The sequence below is a fragment of the Letharia columbiana genome, assembly GCF_014066305.1.
Source record: "Letharia columbiana isolate WasteWater2 chromosome Unknown Sc0000003_s0, whole genome shotgun sequence".
Taxonomy (NCBI): domain Eukaryota; kingdom Fungi; phylum Ascomycota; class Lecanoromycetes; order Lecanorales; family Parmeliaceae; genus Letharia; species Letharia columbiana.
Genome location: NW_023501039.1, coordinates 901,587 through 925,134, shown reverse-complemented (window position 1 = coordinate 925,134; position 23,548 = coordinate 901,587). Strand labels below are relative to the sequence as shown.

General features: G+C 38.0%; 4 protein-coding genes across 4 annotated transcripts; 1 reads left to right on the top strand and 3 right to left on the bottom strand.

The window, feature by feature from the left end:
• Window positions 1-2,984: 2,984 nt before the first annotated feature.
• Window positions 2,985-3,770, top strand: HO173_001759 (uncharacterized protein; the record flags this gene model as incomplete). The annotated part of the gene is made up of 1 exon (XM_037303696.1): window positions 2,985-3,770. One exon carries the CDS (start codon window positions 2,985-2,987, stop codon window positions 3,768-3,770), a length of 786 nt encoding a protein of 261 aa, XP_037169418.1.
• Window positions 3,771-4,900: 1,130 nt separating this feature from the next.
• HO173_001758 (uncharacterized protein) lies at window positions 4,901-6,435 on the bottom strand (the record flags this gene model as incomplete). Its single annotated transcript, XM_037303695.1, has 3 exons — window positions 4,901-5,718; window positions 5,817-6,305; window positions 6,387-6,435. 3 exons carry the CDS (start codon window positions 6,433-6,435, stop codon window positions 4,901-4,903), a joined length of 1,356 nt encoding a protein of 451 aa, XP_037169417.1.
• Window positions 6,436-7,153: 718 nt separating this feature from the next.
• HO173_001757 (uncharacterized protein) lies at window positions 7,154-8,920 on the bottom strand (the record flags this gene model as incomplete). Its single annotated transcript, XM_037303694.1, has 5 exons — window positions 7,154-7,436; window positions 7,595-7,748; window positions 7,806-7,975; window positions 8,032-8,609; window positions 8,672-8,920. The coding sequence occupies 5 exons, from the start codon at window positions 8,918-8,920 to the stop codon at window positions 7,154-7,156; spliced, it is 1,434 nt and encodes a 477-aa protein (XP_037169416.1).
• Window positions 8,921-11,262: 2,342 nt separating this feature from the next.
• HO173_001756 (uncharacterized protein) lies at window positions 11,263-12,240 on the bottom strand (the record flags this gene model as incomplete). Its single annotated transcript, XM_037303693.1, has 1 exon — window positions 11,263-12,240. The coding sequence occupies one exon, from the start codon at window positions 12,238-12,240 to the stop codon at window positions 11,263-11,265; it is 978 nt and encodes a 325-aa protein (XP_037169415.1).
• Between the last annotated feature and the right edge of the window lie 11,308 nt (window positions 12,241-23,548).

Below are 23,548 nucleotides of genomic sequence, written 5' to 3'. Positions count from 1 at the left end.
TCGGAAATCAAGACTGGCCAAAGCCGTTTCTCAAGGCTCAAGCGGCTCGTTCAAACACCCGGATATCGTCGACCTTGACACCAGAGATGCTAAGTGGTGAAAATGTTGACCAAGTCCGCCCTCGGCCGCTAATTGTGGATCTGATTGGACTTGGCGATACTCCATTGCGTCAAAGTTCTTCGGCTTCCTCTATACCTTCATGAAGGAGCCCACGGGTCTCTTGAAGTTGTTGTGTATTGGTCTGTCTCAGAATTTTTTCAATGCTGGCCTCGAGAGATGAACCCCTTCGCAGGCTCGCCAGGTGAACAGATCAGAGGTCGCGTTTCTTCAGACAAATGCCACTAGTTCGAAATTGCTCAGCTCCGGAATTCCTTGCAATAAACCAAACCTGCAGCATCTAAGGAGGGACAGATGCCCAAGATTCGATGCTAGAGACCTTTGTTCAAAGTTCAAGGATATCGTATGGGGGACCGATGTTCACTTGGATAGAGTGTGCATCAGTGAACTTGGATCAGAAGACATACTCGAGAATGAGCAGTGTATAGGGAAGAGGTACCACGACATCGCGAGTGTACCTCTACCCGGGATTACTTGGAAACCGCGTTCATTTGAGTACTTGAGGATACCGCATCGGTGGGCTACTGCGGAAACTCGAGCGGATTAGGCTTGATTGTCGTGATACCAGCAATCACAAACGGGAAAATCGCGTTCTCAGACTTCATGGGCGTTGTGAAGGACATCAATCTCGGATTCTGACAAGGCTACAACGTCAATTGGTGCAACATGGTGACATGGCTTCTTGGTGCACAGGTCTCAGCTGCGGACGCAAATTCTCCTGGGACCGCTATAGCTGCCTCATGAGGAGGCTATGTTCAGGTTTTAGAACAGACTGCAAGGCCACAAGGTCTCAGGACGTCTCAGGACGAGCTCAGACGGTGAACTGACCGACGAAGGCCAGTATAGCTTCCTTGTACTGTAGACCCAAAGGCCTATCCTTTGAGACTGAGCCAAGTCATTTTTCAAGGGTGTGTACTTCGGTGCATCAGCGCAATCAGTAACAGGGCGTCTAAGCATCGAAATTCTAATCAAGCTACAGCGCCGTGAGGTTCGCCTGTGATACGTCCCACAAGAGCACCTGCCGGGCTTGACAACGACCAAATCGACTAGGTACTGAAGGATCCCAGAGCGCTCTGCTGAGCCCGCCAGCTCTTAGCTTTGGAATAGTGGTCACGGGCAACATGCAAGGCCATTGCTAAGCGCACAGTCTACAGCATCTCGAATCTAGAGGATTACTGTTGTATTTGCAGTAGAATTGCAACGCTTCAAGAGGCTCAAAATCCTCTGTGCAGTATTACCTATTGATAAAGTATTCTTGGAAGGAAAAACAGCCCACACTGGCACCCAAAATCAAAAATCAAAAAATTCCAAATAAACCACTCAAATACGATCACAAGCACACAAAAATTATAAAACAAAAAAAACTACTCACACACCAAGATTTCACTATAAACTACCCAGAGAAGTTGAATGTAAACGAGTAAAATAATAACCATTTGATTAATATGCGACGAAAAAGGTATCTGAATAAAGGTGCTGGCATAGACAGTTATTTGAAAAGTACGATTATTAGCTACCAAAGAGCTCGAAAACAGCTATGTCCGAAGAACAACCGAACCGCAGCGGTTCATTACTTCTTGGACTAGTCTTGCTACGCTATGAGCTTGCTCAGGGCTAGCTTGCCCATGCCACCGCTCCCAACAATCCTTGCCTTCTATCATACATAAAGCACCTGACAGCCAGAGCTACTCCCGCGCAAGGTGCAAAATGATGCCAAGACGCCGGAACTACTTTGATCCCCCTACTAGCGTGTCCATCCCGAGCACAAGGAAAGGATATTAATAAGCCCAACTAAAAAGTCCCACCCCAAAATTAATAATAACTCTAATAACTCACAACCACGACTTATTATAATCTAGAAATTTTATAGACTATACTACTATATAATCAGTTAATTCTAAAATTTTAGAAAATTCTAGCTCGGATATCTTGAGTAAAATTACAAAGTGTGAAAATACGCTTAATGTTAAAAAGTACCTCGGCTAACGTCCATGTCATAACAAATAACTGGCTTCGAGAATAGTAAGACATATAAAATTTAGTAGTCTAACCGCATGTGCAAGATTTATCAGCAAGGGTCTTTCTGCAAAATAACAGAGTTCAAATTCTACCCCGTCTCTATATAACAAATTCCTCAATTAACTCAATTTTTCCACTACTAAAAATACACATGTTTCACTACATTATATAAGTTTAAGACTGAAATACGGAGAAGTAACAGCTTTATTATAAACACTAGTAGCCCACCAAATTACGAATTATCTATCCTAATGTTAGTACCAAGATTCGAAGCCCAGATTGTTATCCGATCAGACGTTTATAAACGCCAAGACTATCTTAAAGAAATTCATAAATTCTACGAGATTTTTATTTTACAGAATAACGAATAACGAATAATTAGAATCCTCTACAAATTAAAAGCTTGAAATTCAATATTTTTTAATAAACTGTGAATTTCTAGAGTATTATAAATTATCGGTTAATTATCAAGAAATTCCAATATTATTTGCAATTTTTAGTTTCCCAGGACTTATTAATATAGGGGTAAAAGGCATCTCCGTAGCTCCCGTTAGTCCGCCGAGCTATATTTGAATTGTGCCAAAGCTGACGCCGTTCGTGTTCCTACCCAATATCAAAAGTAATGTTGGCCGCAGCTCTATGTCTGGCTACCCGGGAAAACGTGCAGGAAATCAGTAGTGAATGGGCAGGTCTACAAGGCAGGATCCCGATCGGGTTGGCGCGATGCAGGCGGTAAGGTACAATAAAGTAGGTCTACCACTTCCCTTTCTTCTTTTTCCCAATTCCTCACCTGTCTATTCTCTCTATCTTCTTTGGACTAAAAGATCTGGACAAGTCTTACATCTAAGATGCTGGGGAACTTCAAAGAAGCGTTGAAGTTGACACATTTCGTCCGCATTCCACTTGTGACTCGCGCATCGCTCCCACAGCTCTTGAAATCATACAGTCGCATTGAAAAGGATACCATTTCCGGTGTTATACCTAAAGGTGCATTCACTCACCCTGCTAATCTACATCTCTCGCTCGGGGAATTGAGCCTCACCACTCGCAGAAAAGTCGAGGCTGCTTTGAAGATACTCAGGTCAGCGATAGCGCGACACGAAGACAGGCCACTCACTGCTCACGTCGTCGGGATTGGGAATTCTTTGCTTTCACATTATTCCAGAGATCTTCCAAGAGCCTTGCGACTCTTCTCAAGACTGGAAGACCCTACCAAATCTCTCCAAAGGTTTTGTCAAGGCGTCAACTCAGACCTTCGAGATGAAGGCCTTATGAAGCTAAGACCCTTTGAAAATGGTCAAGTACCTCTTCAAACAAGAGTGATGGATACTCGCCGCCTTGCCAGGGACCCAACAATGGATAAGCAGCATAAACGGTCGAAGCCAAGAATTGATGCTACGAATATACATCGAAAGTATAAAGACTTTGTATTGATGGAAGATGTGCGGCTTCAAGAGCTGCATATCAGCGAGATCGGGCTGACGAAGGTGCAATACGAAGACGTCATGGTGGCTGGATACCGCAATATAGCGACTCTCGCCCTTCCTGGCAATGCCGGAGACGGTACGGAACCACTACAAGCCGAAACGGAAGTTAGGATCCCGGTTCGAACTCCACGTTACCGGGTCCGATAGGACAGTCCTTTACGAGAAGACCAAGGATCCGTTTGAGTGACACAATCATCCATTTCAGACGCACTGGCTCTTGCGGAACAACGACCTCATCAGCATACATATAGCCGAATTAATAATGCTCACGAGGAACGGGGTGGGATGGCAAGATTCATGGGGAAGAGATCATCGATCCGCGTACTTGTTTTGCACAGACGCACGGGAAATGATACGGTCCAATGCGCAAAGACCTGCCAACTCAGTTCATCTCCCAGAAGATCCCATCAACCACACCTCCCACGTGATGAGGCCGTTGCCAACAGCAACCCAGCAGATAATCTCCGGAAAGTCGCAATGAGACGAGAAGATTGATGAGATCTGTGGGCCCTACGGCCCTACTGTATACATCAACAACCAACCAACCAAGACATTTACAGCTGCAGCATCAAACGTGGCTCCCAACACTCATCCCCCTCGGCCGAGGGGATCTGTATCATACATATACTCCATACACCATATTTCATTCGTTGGCTGCACCAAGGTATGCCGCTAGCTTGAGATACATCAGCAAAACCTCTCCCGGCAGATCCACCACCGTGCGGACGCAAGCACCCTCGAACCGAATTGGAAAATGCTTCGGTTCCGGACCATATGCCAAAGTGAGTCTGCCAAAACAGGAAATTTGAGAATCTACGGTATCAAATGCTTTGCCCGAAGGGATGGAGACCCTTGATGCTGTTCTAAGAGATAGCAACAGATATTTTGTAGGTAGGGTACGACGCCGATAGATCGCTTGCTCCTGGATGTGGGTCTGTAGATCTACTGAACATGGCCTTAACGCCCAGGCGCCCTTCAGGGTGGCCAGTGCCGTGTAATGTATATTTGTACATTTGACGAGTGCGGAAGCGGATTTGAGCTTTATCGTTATTACAATCAAAGCACAAGATGCAGTATATTTCATTGAGTCCTGTCGTCCTCGTAAAATTCGCTCCCCAACAATGACGGTACGGGCGTACCGCCCGCTCATATTTTCGATTCGGAGCCAATACCCAAAGCTCAAGCCCCGCAACCAACCTATGTGCAGGAAGACTATCGCAACGCCTTTGCCCTTTTCCCCTATGTACGCTTTTGCCGATGCTACAATTGCTTTGGAACTAGTTGTAGAACTGACTCCTCTGGAAACTCTCAGCTGAAATATCAGCCGCTTTGCTCTCAACCTTTGGACCCTTAGCCTCGACCTTGAGACTATTACTTCTGCTCTCTTCTCCGCTCCCAGCGGCAGCTAAAGATGACATGGTGTTCACGCGCCCGCCATTGTCGATTTGCGGTTGCTGTTTTCTTTGGATTCCTTCGAGATAGAGGCCAGGAAGATAACCCACACGCCCGTCTCGCGCTCTACACCTCCACCAATCGCTTGGATTGCCCATCGGATCTGATTTGCTGAGCACAGCGACGAGATCGCCTTTCTTGACCTCGAGGTCTATACCTTCGGTAGGCGAACCGCCTTGAGTCATGCTTTCTGGTGTGTAGTCGTACAGCAGACGACAGAAGTCCAATTTCGAAGGATCAATCGGTTGATGTGGTTGCTGTTCCTGCATCGGCTGCCCATCAGGCCCGAGTATCATTCTGCCCTCCTGATTGTACAGATTCTGCTGTTCCTTATTCTGTCTCGCTAGACTCCGTATTAGTTTCGTCATAAGATACGGCAACCCAATCACAGCGGCTAGGAATATCAAGAACGGTTTCTTTGAAGGTGTTGGTTGGCCGTTTTGGAGAAGAGAGGGACCTGACGGAGACAGTCCTTGGAATGATGCGAACGCCGAGGGAGTGAGTGATGTGGCGTCCGCGGGTGGAGGGCGGCCGGTGACTTTGGCGAAGAGTGTGCGAAGCCAGCGGAGGACGGTAAAGATGCCGAGTATGGAACCGAGGGTTGTACGGAGGGTGGAAAATTGTTCGGCCACTTGTACCATTGCTGTATCACCCCCACAGTCAGCAAACGTCTTGCATCAGCATGTAGGAGTAAGGCGTGGGTGGACAAGGAACAAGATCATAGGAAAAGAAGGAACACACCAAAGAAACTCGAATGCGTAGCCATGTAAGTACTTTCCAACATCTGCGCAAACCCCCCGAACGCCCCGACCAAACTCTCAATTATCTGAAACGTCGCCTGCGTGCTCTGACTGAACGAATTCGTCAAGCTATTCGGATCATTCGGATCCCCATTGCCCATCATGCCCGGCTGACCGTACATTCCTCCTCCGTAACCTCCCATTCCCATTCCCCCCATTCCTCCCACGCCGCCGTACATGGAGCCGTAGCCCCCGCCATACATCGAATTGCCCATGCCGCCAAACCGCGAATAGGGCGAGGAGTAGCTTCCTACGCCGGAGTAAGGGGAGGAGGAGAAACGGTTTTGGTTAATGGGGGAGTACGTTGAAGAATTGCGATTTACGACGGAGGCGAGGGAGGAGGGTTTGTCCGGGAGAGCGGGCGGTGAGGACGAAGTTATTGGGGTTGTGGTGTGAGGATTTGGGGTCGAGGTTGAGGATACGCCGGTAGCTGTTCATTCACTACCATTAGCCCGTTGGTTCTAAAAGATGCAGTGCTCCAGGACTGTGTAGGGCTCACCAGGACACCTACCAGCTGCGTTTGCCCTTTCCCAGGGCTTGGGCGGTGATACCGCCGCCATGATCAGGGAGACTGATTCTCTGGAAGGCTACAAAGCACCTCAAACCTTCAATCGGCGTATTCCCGCCAATTTGGCGTGCAGTCTTCGCGGGGTTATTTATCTCTTCGTGTTTCGGCTGGGGGTGGAGAAAAACGACATGCGGGTGAGTGCTGCCTTGTTCTTCCGGGTGAAGGATTTGCTAGTTACGGAGAAGTACTGGATATATTGGATGGATTGCGGCCGGTTGGTATTAGGAGATTGGTGAATGTTCACAATAAATGGGCTTTGCTTTCAAGGTCTGTTTTGAAGGTGTGTAACCCCGGCTCCAGCGTTTGTGCTTGGCGGGAGTGATAGAGTACGAGTAGCCTCGGCTCGGATGACGCTGATGAATTGGGCTAAGATTAGGCTTCAAAATATTATCCCAACGGCGCAACGGCAGATCTTAGATCCTGTACTTTTTCGAGGACAAAACGATGAATAATATGGTCTTTGAAATATTTGTGATTGCGTCTCGTCAGTGTCTTTGAGACGAGACGAGCCTGGCCTCATACTTCATTACGAAGGGATTCTGCAAATCTCTCAAAGAAGCCATGGTTCCGTCTTTGAATTTGCACCACATCTGACTACGAACAGTGGGCTTTTGTACGTACGTATAAAAACCAGCTACAGAGCCAGGTGCTTGGACTTGCCATACACGTCTACCCAATCCGACACTCTATCCCGCTCCTTCTCCTTGTTCTTAACCCTCCATCTTGAACACGCTTCCCTCCTCGTTGACCCACCCATTCACCACGTCCTCATTCAGAGTCGTATCAAACGACTGGCCATCGCCCAGAACCCTGATGGCAGCGACCTCATGCTCCCCTGCGATCACCACTGCAGCCGTAATGCTTCCGCCAGTAGGGCGCCGAAACCAATCACTGCTTCCTCCGGCTGGTGCCATGTGCAATGTCGATTTGCAGCGAAAGTTCCCAGAGTCGAGAACCTCGAAGAGGTCGAATTCGCCACATCCAGACGTCCAGCTGTAGAAGGTTGAAATGTCAGCGTGTCTCCTTTGAGGTAATTGACTTGAGCGACAAGATGGCTCCAGAAGATCAAGTGGGCTTCTTGCTCCAGAAGCAAGACTGGCGGCACATGTTGCGGTACGGAGAATAAACAGGTTGTGTCAAAACGAACGTACCATGAGCACTCGGCGTTGGTGCCGTACTGAGATGTCAGAGGTATGTGCGCGTTGAGAAGCCAAATGGCGGGCATGTCGCCATTGAAGGTAGTGGAATTCGTGAGAGGCATAGAGAATTCGAGGAGAAAGACCTTCTGGGCGCCCGAGAAGCCATCTAAGTCGCCCCTAAGTTAGCAGTCGGGAGAGGAAAGATAGGGAAAGCGCGATTTACGGTATGCAACCCCTCCAGGACGCGTGAATCCACAGCCTCCGTCGTCGCAACTTTGGTCGGTCATGATGATTACTTCGGTGTCGTCTTCAATCATCGCATTCGAGAGCACTTGGGGTGAGGCGGCGCCAGATTGGCCGTCAGAGGAAGCGTAGGAAAGAGAGGCACCAAAGCTGTTGCGGTCGTCAGCATTTCTATCCCGTTTCCACATGGTCAAAAGTTCCCTGACGCTGGTCCACCAGCGCTGGTCCCAGAAACCCCATCCGTCCCGCCGAAGTGATTCAGAAACATCAGACCCTCGACCGCACCGCTTGCTGCGTTGAGATAAGCCTGACGAGTCCAACCTTCGCCCGTTGCTGGTGCACTCGATTTACTCGAGCTCGACGTGCTTGTAGTCGTGGAAGAAGACAAGGTAGAGCTCTGAGAAGTCATATTCGTGTCTTCGGTCGTGTCAGCATCAGAAGTCGAAGCACTCGTGTCATCGATAGCTCCCAGCACAGGCGCGTCGGTAGCGACACCAGGCCCAGCATAGACGTTCGTCCATGAAACAAGCTGACCATCGATAGTAGCGGATACCAGATCACCGACAGCACGCTTCGAAAGCCGAGACTTTTCGACTGCTTTGACCTTGCCGTGGCGATCGTGAAGGTGCTGATGCCCACCGTGATGGCGCACTGCTGCGGCTGCGGCTGCATGCCGTCGATGGTGGCCATTCAGTTCAGTGCTTCGCTTCTCGTTGGCGATAGTTGTGGGCATATAGACGGCAACTTGCTTCAGCCAAGTGGGACCGCGAATATGTAAAGAGAGCTTACGAAGACCTCTAATTAGCAAAACACCATCAAACCGTTTCACCCTCGAGGGGAACCAACCTCTTCGTTCAACGGAGACAGTGAGCCACTGTAGTTATAACGCACGCTACTGCAGTCGCCAGTATTCGCGTTCATGTCTGTGATCTTTTCATAAGAACCGAAGCCCGGGAAACTCGCGTATGTGACGGCGTTCACCTCGGAGCAATACCAATTGCCGTTGATCTCCTGGGCCGTACCAGCCGCGCATTGAGCGGTGACCCCATCGAAGAGAAGAAGTGAGGGGATAACAACCGTTAGAAAGGTACGCATATTGCTTGAGGATGATATCTTTAATGGATAACAAGTGAGTGTGACGGGGCCTGACGCTATCGTAACGACTGTGATGGGATGTATTTTGGGGATCGAGATCTGGGCTTCACTTGGGTGCTATCTCTCCGTTGACGCGGCCTCCGGGTACCTGCAGTCCTGGGTCTGACCTAACCTGTTCGGTTAACACATTTCATGATCAACCGTACCCTTGCAAACGGTCCATATGGTAGGTAAGCAGCCCAATAGACTGTCTAGATCAATGACGCACACACCCCGAGTAGGGCACTGCAGTATGAATGGCGTTGAATGAACTTCACAATCGTGTCCAACGGTCTCTTAACACATGAGTAATTCAAATCACAAGGGCCAAATGCGAACTTCCTTCATCAAAAGTAAGAGGATCGAGCAAAAGTCATGCATGCATAGAGGGGGGAAAAAGCAGGCGAAATATCAAAACTGGTTGACCGTCACACACAGCTCAGGCTTTTTCCATTCTCGCACACTGTTATAACTCTTCACCAGAACAAGTCGGCTATTTCATCTTGAAATTCCCTAGAGAAATAATCTTCCACGTAGGAAACCCAGCCAGCTTCCCTTCACTACTCAGATCGATAATATTGAGATCAGATATCTCCCATTCTCACACACCGTGATGCCTCTTCACCAGAACGAGTCGGCTATTCCATACTTGAAATCCCCCAAAAGAATAATATCTTCCACGTAAAAACCCAGCTTCCCTTCACTACTCAGATCGATAATATTGAGATCAGATATCTCCCATTCCCGCACACCGTGATGGCTCTTCACCAAAAACAAATAGTCTATTCCATCCATCTCGAAATATCCCCAAAAGAACAACCCACAGCTCCCTCCCTCCCCCTCCCTCAAACCAACACCATCCATCCATCCATCCACCCCTCCTCCCGCCGCCCTTCCCATCCCTTCCCATCCCATCCCAAGCACCACCCCACCACACCACCTCTCCAGACTCAGAAACCTCATCGGGACCGATCCCCTCCAATCCCCCGCCATCCTCCCCCAATCCCCCACCACGCCCTCCTTCCAGGCCCAAAATCCCCTCCACGGCCGATCCCCCCCCCTCCAATCCCCCTCCCCGCATCCACACCTCCGGCACCACTTCGCGCGCCCCTACACACTCAAAGTCGCAGAGTCTCGACGCGCGGCTCCTGGTGATTTTTTTTAACGACGGAGAGAGAGAGGGATGTGCCAGCGGCAGGCACAACGGTGCGCTAGTCACTCACTCCCATCGTTTGCGGGGGGGGGAACCAAAGCCGTCGGAGCTGGGACGTTGTGGGGGGGGGAATACGGGAGCTTGGAAAATCCGAGATGGAAACAACAGAGGAGAGGAAGATAACGATAACGTTGGAGACTGGGGAGTATGGTGGATCAAAAGGAGGGTGGTGGAGGAGGAGGATGTGGGGGTTGGATGGGAGGGAGCGTGGGAAGGGACATCTGGGGAAGGAGGATTCGGGTATGATGGCCACGATTAGCGGAATAGGAGGAGGAAGATAGCTCAGACAGCACGCGCACAGACTCCGGACCCCGTCTTGGAGCCTTGGACGGGACGCGGTGGGGGTGGTCGGTTTGAAAACGCGGACGGTTGGGCTGTGGGGGAGTGGGTAGGGCGGGCGAGCTGTCGAGAAGGATGGCAACTTTGGGCGAGCACGGTGAGCGAGGACCGCGATGCGGAAGGGGGAATTGGAGGAGGAGGGGAAGGGGGTGCGGTGGTTTTGCGGAGCTTGTCATGCTGCCTGGTTGGATTGAAGGCCTAGAATGGGTGTTGAATGATCGTTGTCGGCGATTAAAATCGCTGGTCTGGTTGGCAGCGACGTGCCCTGTTGTGTAGTTCGAGACGTCGGTCATGAAGCTCGCATCCATCTTCTATTCAAGGCCTCGCTCGGGGGTGAATGTCACGGTGCATGGAGGCTTCGACAGGTCACAGCACTATACATTATTGCGCGTAAGATGTAAATGATATTTTAGACATACGCACCAAACCACCGGCTAAAGGGACATGACACAAGAGTTACGCCAGCGCACCACTCGAACCCCAGAGTTTGGTCATTGACATTTGAAAGGTTATGCCAGATATCCGCTTAGTTACCGCTGGAGAGATTGCAATATAACCAGTCAAAGGTATACATGGGTATAAATGGCTCGCAGTATATCTCTGGAAGGGCCCTGCAAGGGTACTCGAAGCAAAATACATGCAATGCTGCCCCAGACCAGATGAAGTCTGTGGGTTGGTGGTCAGCGAGAGCACTTCAGTAGCTGCAACATTCATGTGACTTACGTTATATGAAATTTTCGTACTCTGAAGCTTAGCCCACGCTAACTTTGACATGCATAGATCCCGCGGGCGGGTTGGTATTGCATCCTGTGTCCTCTTGACCGGCCTTGTAGAAACCGCACCCGTTAGAATCACTGACGTCAAATCCATCGACGGTCACACTGATTCCACCACTGTTGACATAGTTGTTCGCTTCGACGGAATAGTCGTAGCCGCTCCAGGCCCCGTTGTTGGTGTCCGAGAAATCGGCCTCGCCCCAAGGGCAATTGAACTGACCGTTTTCGTTCCTGTCGCAGACCTGAGAGAATGAAACCTGACTATTAGCGGCGACGCCGATGACAGCATTTTCGTTGGCCGCAAGATCGAAGAGGAACCAGGCGTTACGGCTCGCGCCGGTCATAGTCCGACCGGAGGTCTGCCAGTCATCTCCAACTTTGTTCCACAAAGCGATAGTGACTGGGCTCTTGGCAGCGAAGGTGATGGAGTAATCATGGCCGTCGGTATTGCAATCGCTTAAGGGTAGCAAGTTCTGACCATATGGTTCGCCAACATTGCCTCGGTATGCGTCCCCACTGTTTGCTGATAATGTAGCGGCGCCATAGGTGCTGTATTTTGTGCTATCGGCTGACGTGCACCCACCAGGGCATTTGCTGCCGTCTCCCATGTAGACTGCATTAGATCGGCTTGTGTCGCCCTTTGTCCAGACGCTGCTGAGGTCGTTGCAGATGCCAGAACCAGAACCGGAACCGGAGCCGGAGCTGGAAGCTGAACTAGTGGATGCCGGGGGGGCTTGAAGCGGGTGTACTGGGCGATGTAGAACCGCCCGTAGTCCCTGACCCCGTTTCGGGTACGCTGGCTGGGGCTGGATTTGCTGGGGCTGGGTTTGCTGGAGCTGGGACTGCTGGGGCTGGATTTGCTGGGGCCGGGCTGGAAGACTTGCTGCTGGGATCGCATTTGCCTCCGGCGCATATGGACGCCCAATCAAGATCTTGAAAGGTTCCGGGGGCATAGGTGGCCGGGTCGCTGAAGTCTGTACGCTTCTGGTGAAGCAGGTCAGCAAGGTCTCGCCTGTGCTTATGTAGTTGATGGTGCGTCGGGTGAGCAAGGGCGCATTCGAGGCTCAGGGCCGCCAGGACCAAAGCCTGGTATGAAAGTTGCATTGCGATGTATAATTGCTAAGTATTGCGGAAGCTATGTGTGGGTAATGATGACGCTGATGATAGATAGGTTTGCTAGATGCGAAGATTGAGTGGAAGTGAGTCTGAAAGGAGTGTTGTCAGCGATAAGGTGTTTGGTAAATGAGTGTTAACGTTAAGAGTAGCAAAGCCTCGGAAGCAACGTGAACAATTGAAGAGACTGGACAGTACTTGAGGAGTACAATAGAGAGCTGAGGCAGAGTGAATTCAAGGCTATGGCGGAGTGAATGTTTGTATGTAGGATCAGGCAGTTCGAATTCTACATTGGTTGGGCAAGGGACAAAGGCCGAGACTCGAAGTGAATGGAACAGTCATGCTCCTTTGGCTGTCCGACAATGCGAAGCAAGCACACGTGGCTGAGGGTGGCGGTATTGATAACAATGAAACGGGGTGCGTTTAGGTCGTACCTGCTATTGAACCTGGGACCAGCGCGTTCTAGAAGCGATATGTTTGGATGTTTAAGGAGTGAATGGGACTGTAAAAGAGTGTTGGTTTCGAGGAAAGAAGCAGAGATCAAGAAATGAGTGACTTGATTTCTGTTCCAAGATAGTGAAGAACGACAGAGAAGAGAGCGGCGACGACGAGGTGAGACGTGTGGGGGGGGGAGGTAGGCAGGAAAAGGAATCCAGGGGTAGGGGTAGCTAATTTCGCTAAGGAGCTTGGCGCTAGGATTCCATGCGGCTTTTAAGTCTCTTAACACAAGCGAATGCCCCTTTCTCCAATCGCCAGTTTAATGTCGTGCGTGATTGTGTTTGGCAGTGCGCCGGAAACGTCAAGATGATTCGTTGTCCTTCTTTTGGGCTGGAGACCAAGGTCGATGATTGCCGATGGCGATGACTGCCTCCAATCCGCTGTCTCTCCTCCCCGTACCTGGCAGCTCTGATCGGAATGTAAATAATAAACATCTTGTAGTCTGGTATGAGCGCAACGCGATGAAACCAAACACACTGCACACCTATTGGGAGACCCTGACTTCTGTTATTCTTCTTTTTGTCAGAACATCACCATCTTACCTTGCCGTGCTCCGTGGTGACGGTAAATGATGCAAATTTTGGACATGTTCGGGGCTGTCGCAATCTCGCATTCAAGACGCTGACATGCAGCAAGAAGGCATCGTCGCATGGCCAATGATATGCTCGGTACTCCTCCTTCATCGTATATATTAAGTTTAAGAGATATATTAAGAAATCTAATTTAAGTAGTTTATAATAAATGAATCTAGTTAATAATTATAAAAATTAGATATATTTCTAAATTAGATAATATAGATTATTAATAAATAAAACGATAAATAGAATATCTAGCTTACTATTTACTCTAGAAAAAATAATATTAAGATTTTCTTATAATACTAGAAGACCGAAAGCTTATACGCGAAGACTTTTAAAAATAATTTCGTCGCTAAATTGTAAATATTAGTATTTTATTTATAATTACTAATAATTTTAAAATACTATAACTTTTACGCTATCTTAACTTTAATATATAATTAAAGTTAATATTTATTATAAAGAATCGATTAATAAGAAAAGCTATAGAGCTAGAGATAAAATTATTAAAGAATTTATTAGTCGATAATATTAAAGTCTCTCTAGCTTTAGATTATTAATTATCTTATAATTATTAATTATTTATAATAATCTTAATCTTTTTTATTAATATTAATTAATAATAATATAAGATTCTTATAAGCTTTAAATATATCGAAGATAAATATATTAGCTAGAAACTTATAAGTATTATTAATTTAATTCTTATAAAATATAAGATTTAGAATTATATATTTAGACTTATAATTAATAACGCTAATAATAATAATATACTCTTCGAAGATTTAATTATTTATCTTTTTATTTCTATAGTAAAAAACTTACTTAATATTAAAGAATTTAAGTTTTTAGATTATTTATAATATATTTTTATATAATATATATTATTTAACTAGTCTTAAAAGAATTTCTAGATAATATTAGAATTACTTTAATAAATAAGAAATTCTAGAAAAGCTAGAGTAATAAAGAAGATAAGAATTAAGTTTAAATAAGTATAATTAATTTATCGATAATTCTAGCAAAAATATAATATTTCTTATTATTATTCTAATTATTATATTATTAATTATATTAAGATTTAAAAAATTATTATATATATTAATACTAGCGGCTAGCGTAAAGAGATCTTTTTTATATTATAAATTAAATAATTTTAAGATAAAAACGTTTTAATATTAGATAAATATTAATTTTCTAAAAAGAAGTAATATTATTAGAAACGCTTTTTTAAGCTCTTTTAGAATATTAAGACTCGCTAAGATTTAACTTATTAGATATTAATCCGCGCTTTACTTCTTTATATTAATATTATACACTTTTTAAAAAATAGATTAACTACCTACTTAAGATTAAATAATAAAAAATAATTATAAATAGAAATTATAATTTAGGCGTCTAAATAATTTTCGATTAATTTCTAATAAATTTAATATTTAATTTAGTTTATTAAATCTTTTTATAAATTTATAAAGTTAATAAATAGAGAAAAGAAGATTATAATTTATTATATCTTTAATATTTATAATTATTTATTTAATTATATAGATAAAAAGCTTAGAAAATTAAGAAGAAAGAGAATTTTTTAAAAAAAAGAATTTCTTAAAGCTCTTAAGACGGTTTATGAGAAATTAATTATCTATTATAATCGAACTTAATTAGATTTAGATTATCTATATAAATAAGTTATACTTCTATATTTAAATTATAATAATATAAAATTAAAGAAATTAAATTAGAAGATTAATATTAAGAAGAAGTTATAAATAAAAGTCTACTAAGAAGCGCTTAAAAAGATATTTTAAAATTATTAAAATATTAATATAAGTAGTTAATTATAAAGAGTTAAGCGAATAAATTAACTAAATAAAAATATACTCGATTAAGTAATAAAATTCGAGATTAAGAATTTAGATAATAAGAATAAATATAATTAGCTTTAGTAATATAAATGAAATAATAAGTCTTCTAGTTATTATTCTAGTTATAATCTTATTTCTAACCTTTATAAAGCTTCTTTTAATAATCTAGCGAATCTCTCAATTCTAGAGTAATAAAAAAAATTAAAGTTTAAATATATTATAATCGCTCGAATAACTCGTAATATTCTTTATTCTCTTACGAAGGCTATTATATATAAGCGATATTTCTTAATAACTAAAAGGTATTATAATACTTAGAAGTATTATTTACTAGCGATATTTCGTATTTTAATAATAATTCTTTATATAAAGTATTAAGAAAATAAGTTTAAATAAATTAAATTTAATCTTAAAGGAGATCTTAGTATATTAGATTAGATTAAAAGAGCTAATAATACTTTATATAAAAATTTAATTAATAATTATAATAATTATATTAATAAAGATAACGAGCTTATAAAAAGTATTTTAATAAGTTTAATATTTATAAGTTTATTAAGATATATTATTAATACTCTATAATATATAAAGAAATAATTAACGAGCTTATAATTAGAGAGAGTTAATAATAATAAATCTAATCTCGATAAAAAGATCTAAGATAACTCGAGAAGCGAATTTATTTATAAATAGTTAATAAGTTTAATTAAATAAAGATAGATTTAGAATATTTAAAAGAATTACGATAGAGTAGAATAGAAGAGTAACGGAGGGTTTAAGAGAAGAATAAATATAAAGTTTATTAAGCTTATTTAACGCGTTAAGGCGAATATATAAATAGAGATAATTATAGAATTTTATTCTTATAATATTTAAAGATTTAAAATTTAGAATATTCTTTTATATTATAATTTTAAGAAGAAGAATAGAGACGCTTATAATTTTAATTATTATTCTAATTATTAATATTAATAAAAAGATAAATAGCTATATTAAATTACTCTTTATATTCCCTCTCTCTTAATAAAGAAGAATAAATATATTCTATATATCTTAGTCGGATTATTCTATAAATATAGAAATCTCAGTAGAGATATTTTATATATATACTATTCCATGGTATAATTTCATAGATATATTATACCGTGGAATATCCCGCCAAGATTTCGAACTCATACCAGAAAAATGATATGATATTCGACCCTACTCATACCATACCCGGGTACGATATAATATCACTTGATATGAAATATTCTATGAAATATACTATATCTTTTCGGTTAGTAAATATAACTATACGATAGTATTAGACGTATAGTAAAGATGTTAATAATAGAAGTCTAATCTCCCTTACTAACATATTATCTACGAGATATTCTCACTGAGTTCTCTAGAATTCAGTCTATCTTATATAGTAATAATTGAAATATTATTGCTAAGTTATATATATCTAAATCTTATTATAATTCTAAATTTTTTAACTCTTAGCTATCTACGTTAGTAAGAAAAGTGTATTTGACTTTTAGCAATATTACTATTATAACCCTCGCTATTATCTACGAAGTATTATATTCGCCTTAAAATAGGCTAGATGAAAATAATATAATATCGAAGTTTCTAATAATAATATAGAAGAAGGAAGTTTTTATATAGAATCTTCTAATTCGAGTAATAATAATATATAATACTCTACTTCTCGAGATAATGAGTTTATAGATACTCTCATTAATATAATCGAGTTAGCGGCTTTTTAAGAATATTAGATAACTCTAGCTTATCGACGTAATATATTATTAAATTATAAGACTTAGAGCTTTTTAAAGAAAGAGAAACTAAGTCTAAAATTAAAAGATTTAAAATTCTATAAGAGAATCGATATTGAGGAATTAAATAGTTTTATCGATAAGTATTAACGATAGTTTATCTTTAAAGAATTCGAGCGAGATAAGCTTATCAGAATCGATATAAAATAATAAATGATTAAACGTAGGGAGTAGGTTATAAAGAAGATCGCCTATATCGAAGATTATCTTAAAAAATGAGTTAAGATTAACTTTAAATCGTAGAAGCTTTAATATTCAGAAGAATCTCGATCGTAAATACACTTTATAGAGTTACTTTACGAGTTTCTTAAAGGAGATAAAGACGAAATATAGAGTAAGAGTAATTAGAAGCTCGCTATTATTAGGTAACGTAGGTTAGATATAATTAATATCTTCTATAACTATACTTATAAGCTATATATTCGTCTATAGACTTTAAATTAGCTAAGGTCTATAATTAATTAATAATTCTTCGATTACTTTCGCGTATAAGTGTTATTAGAGTATTATATTAAGCTAAATAAGCTTATAATAAGATTAAAGATTATATAAGAGTTACTAATATAGTTATATAAGTATAAGCGATTAATGAAGCTTTAATAATTAAAGAATATTAATAAGAATAAATCTTAATTCGAGGGGTTAACGAAGTCTTAAGATAAAAAGAAAGATATTAAATTCGAATGTAAGGGGGTTATCGATTAGAAATTTAAAGATTATAACGAAGCTATTATCGAGTAAGAGAAAAAGAAAGAAGAAATTAAGGAATTTATAATATATAAAGATAAGTTAAAGAATAATATATGAGAGCGTTATTATAAAAACGGCGCGTGCTATAAGTATAATATATATAGATATCTTACTTAAGATTATATTATTAAAGAATAAGTATTCTTTAACTTCTCTAAGATATTAAAGTTAATAAAAAATAAATAGATATAGTAACGACTTCGATCGCTATGTTTTTACGAGAGATAATTATAGATAATTCTAAATCGATAAATAATTCGTTAGATAGTTAAGCTCGCGACTCGAGTATTAACTTATATAACGACTTAATCTTCTTATTTATAATTAAGATAGAATCTCTTATCGATGTTAAGATATAGGTGGCGAAGGTCTACGCTATAAATTAGCGGATTAAAAAATTATCGAAGATAAATAATCTTTATATTAAGAATATTTTAATACTAAATATTAAGAATAAGATTAAAAACTTTAATATATTAGCTAATAATAATATTAAAGTAAATATTATTAATCGTATAATCGCTTAGAAGATAAGCTTATTAGTACTTAATATTAATATTAGATTTAATATAATTTACGATAAGATAGTTAAGATCTATGAGATATACTATATTAAATTTTAGTAAGAGAATAAATAAGGTTAAATCCGCTATTTTTAGGATATCTTTCTTACTATAGATATCGATATTTAAATAATTCTTAGAATATCGTAGTTAATTATAGCGAATTCTAATATCGATTAGATTAAGAGATTATTTTAGTAAAGAATGTATATCGCGACAGTAGCTCTTATAATTATGTGTTAGGTCGATATTATTAATTTAAAGAAGTTTGCTAAGCTAGTTATTAATAAAGAAATATACTATTTTATTATATATACGCGTTAAGTGATATTTATTAATAAGCCTTTTATTTATAGAGATTATAAGCAAAATATTACTTAGACTAGCTTTGCTATTATTGAGATTATAAAGCTCTTTTTAGAGTATTATAAATACTTCGATATCTTTTTAAATAGTGGTACTACTGAGTTATCGAAGTACGGGTTTATAAATTACGCTATCGACTTTATAAATAAGAAATAATCGCTTTATAGACTAATCTATAATCTGAATAAAATAAAGCTTGAAATCTTATAAGATTATATTGAGTATAATTTAAGAACTAGTTTTATATAATTATCTATATCGCCGATGAGATTATTAATTCTCTTTATATGAAAACTTAGCGAGGGCTTACGCCTTTATATAAATTATTAAAGATTAAATATAATTATAATTAAGAATCGTTATCTTCTTCTTTTAATCGAGAAATCTATTAATCGCCTAGCTATAATTAAGAGATATACTTAATTAAATCTTATCGCTATATATTATTATTTTTATATTAAGAGAGATAATAAGTAAAAGACTGCGTTTAGAATATGTTATAATTATTACGAGTATTAAGTCTTATTATTTAGACTTATAAATGTCTTTATAACATTTTAAGCGTATATTAATTAAGTATTAGCTAAGAAGCTAGATGTCTTCTATATTGTTTACCTTGATAATATTCTTATTTATACGTAAGATATAAGTGTAAAGTATATTAAGGTTGTAAAGTGAATATTAAATCGATTAAGATAGTATAGACTATTCGTTAATCTTTAGAAATATCGTTTTAATATAGACGAGATATACTTTCTTAGCTATGTGATTATTTCTACTAAGATAAATATAAAGAAAGATTAAATATTATTAGTTAAGAACTAACTAAAGCTGAAATTACTATAAGATATTTAGGTATTTATTAGATTTATAAACTTCTATCGCAGATTTATTCGAGGCTTTAATAAGATTATTATACCTCTTATAAAGTTAATAAAGTTATTATTATTTATAGAAGACTTATAAGTTATTAATATATAAGAAGATATCTTAGTAATATTTAGTTTAAAATCGCTTAAGTCTTAAGGGGATAAGCGTGCTTCCTTTATATTTACCGAAGATATATGAAAAGTATTCGATAAACTAAAGATAGCCTTTACGACCGTATCGGTCTTATAGTATTTTAATCTCGAGCTACTAATACAGGTAGAGATGAATATATTAAACTATATTCTAGAGGGTATTTTAATATAACTATATAGTAAGAAGTAATATCTAATCGCCTATTACTTCTATAAGTAAATCTTAATTAAGATATAGTATAATATTTATAATAAAGAGCTGCTAGCTATTATAGAGTTATTTAAATATTAATATTATTACTATAAGAGTAGTTATTATAAGATCGAAGTCTTAATAAACTATTATAATCTTAAGAAGTTTATAAGTATAATATATTTAAATAGTAGGTAAATATAATAGATCTAAGAGTTTAGCCGCTATAACTTTATAATCGAATATTGAAAAGAAATAGATAATCCCGTAAATTCTCTAAGTAGGATCTCGGAATATAAATAAGACGATGGTACTGTCTAATGAGAGAACTATTAGTTATTAAGTGAACTTAAAGAAATCTTATAAGGGTTTCGCGTAGTGAGAAGAATAAGGTTTATATTCGACTATTTCCGAATGCTCGTTGTGGGAATATATAAAGTCTTTAATATATATTAATAATAAGTATATATTCATACTACTATTATAGCTAAGAATTCTATAAGAGACTCTATTAATAATTAGTTCTTTAACGATAAGCTTATAAAGCTAACTCGTAAGGATAATTATATAAGAGAAGTATTTATATAGCTAAAGTTTAATATAAGTAACTCTTTAAGCGACTTAAGCGGTTAATTCTATAGTTACTCTAATAAGAGATTATATTATAATAAGAAGATCTATATTCTTAAGTCTCTACGAGATATAGTTTTTAAGAGATATCACGATAGTTTACTAGCGAGCTATTTTAATACTGAGAAGACTTAAGCATTAATTTAACGTAAGTACTTTTAGTTAAGACTTACTACTAATATAAAAGAATATATTATATTATACTCTATATACGCTATAACTAAATTATCTAGATATAAGCTATATAGTAAATTAACTCTTTTATCAACTTCGACTTATAAGTAAAAAGATATCTCTCTTAACTTTATTACTAAATTATCGCCTTTTAAAGATTAACGTAATTACTCTTATAATGCGATTCTTATAATTATAAATCGTCTTATAAAGATAGCGTATTATATCTTTATAAATAAGACGCTTAATGCTAAGTAGTTCGTATAGATACTAATCGAAATTATAATATAATATTATAGATTATCTAACTTAATAGTAACAGATCGTAATTCGCTATTTATCTCTTAGTTTTAGTCTAATATAGCGTATTTTCTAAGAATAAAATAGCGCTTATCGATTATATATTACTCTTAGATTAATAACTAGACTAAGAGATAGAATAGTACTATAAAATAATACTTATAAGCCTTCGTCTATTAGAAGTAGAACGATTGAATATAGTAGCTATCAACAGCCGAATTCGCATATAATAACGCGAAGAACTCTATTATTAGTATATTATTCTTCGAGACTAATATTAGCTATAATTTAAGAATATTATAGAATAAAGAGATTAATCTTAGATCTCGTTTTAAAGCTATAATTGAGAACGCTAAGTATCTCTTTACTTTAATAAATATCTATAAAAATGTAATTCTAATAGCTTAGTAATTATAAGTTAAATACGCTAATAAGTATCGTAAGTCTCGCGATTATAAGATTAGTAACTCGATATAACTAAATATTAAATATATTAGAATCAAGCGTAATCGCAAATTGAAGTATAAAAACTTTAGTTCTTTTTTTATTACTAATATAATCGGCTTACAGTTATATCGCTTATAGTTATCGAAACGCTAACGTATTTATAACGTCTTTTACGTATTCTTACTAGAAAAGAACTTTTTAAAAAAAGGGGAGATAAGCTCGCGGCTAAAAGATATAGAATTTGATAAAGATAATATATTTAAATATATTGTTGCTAGTATCGTGAATAGTATAGTTTTTAAATCGAGTAAGAACGATAAGGTAGAAGATCTATATTATCAAGTTTACTAAAAAGAATATCTCGATTTAAAGGATACGTGGGAGCCCTTCGAAGGGATCTCTTATCTATAAAAGCTGTTAAGTAAGTTTTATTAAAAATATTCTAATAAGTCTATAGTAGAATTAGTAGTAATTGAAAGAAGATTATAGCGACGCGTTTTGAATAAATCTACGTTGAAGAATAAGGGCAAAAGAAAGTATTAACCTTCGTTACGGTGCTATAAATAATAATACTCTTTTATCTCATTTTCTACTCTACGCGGAGATTTTATAGTTTTAATAAGATTATCTAAATATTAATATAATAAGAGAATAGAAGTTTAGCGTTAAGACTTCGAATAAGTATCTAATTAGTAACGTTGCTATTATTCGATATTTATATAATTCTTCTTTCTCGAATATAATATCTTATAGAGGCTTAACTTAAAAAAAAGGAAGGATAATTATAAGGGTCGTAAGAGTGTAGAGAACTTAGACCGGATATAGTTTAGGGCTATATTAGATTTAAAAAAACTATCTCTCTAATATAACTATACGATAATACTAGGCGTATAGTAAAGGTGTTAATAATAGAGATCTAATCTCTCTTACTAACATATTATCTACGAGGCATTTCTACTGAGTTCTCTAGAATTCAGTCTATCTTATATAGTAATAATTGAAATATCGTTGCTAAGTCACACACATCTAAACCCCGTTACAACTTCTTTAGACTAGCGTATAGTTGAAATTAATATAAACGCTTAAGTATTTATTTAATATACTACTAATACTTTATTAGCTTAATATTATAAATTAGAATATTATTTAAATATATTATATATATTATATTTATTAAACTTATAAAGACTCTATTAATATATATTTAAAAAGTTATTAATATATTAGCGAGTCTAAAAGATATAATTAAATATTCGAAGTGGCCGTAGTAATTACGAAACGCTATTTTTTATTTATTATTTTCTTTAATTTAAATTTAATAATAGATATTCTTAAAGTTTAGCTTTATAAAGACTTTAACGCTATATAAGCGATTTAAAGTCTTAATAATTAAAAATAATAAATATCGATTTTTAATAGTTATCGCGTTTAGGCCCCGATAATTAATATAAAAATAAAGCCTCTTATTCTTTTTAGAAATAAAAAGAATTAATACTTCGACTAAGAAAGTTAAATAATAAATTTAATTTTTCTAAAGGAAATTCTTTAGATAATATTATAGCTTCGCTAATTTCGTTTAAGATAGATTATATAAGAAGTTATATAACGACTTTTTATCGCTTTTAATCTTAATAATATAATCTTTTTACTTAAGCGTAAATAAGATTTTTACTTTTTTATTAAAAAAAACGTTATTAAACTCTAGTAACTTCTAAGAAAGCTTTAGACTACGCCTATTTTTCGATTCGCTTTATATTATCGCGATATATATAATTACGAATATATTTAATTTCTATTTAATAGTTTAAATAAATTTAATTAATTCTTTAATTTATAATTTATTAGCGTTAATTTTAAATTATTATTACTTCGTCGCTAGATCTAGTAATACTTATAATTAATTTAACTCGAGTATATTTAATACGATATTAAGGCCTTTTTA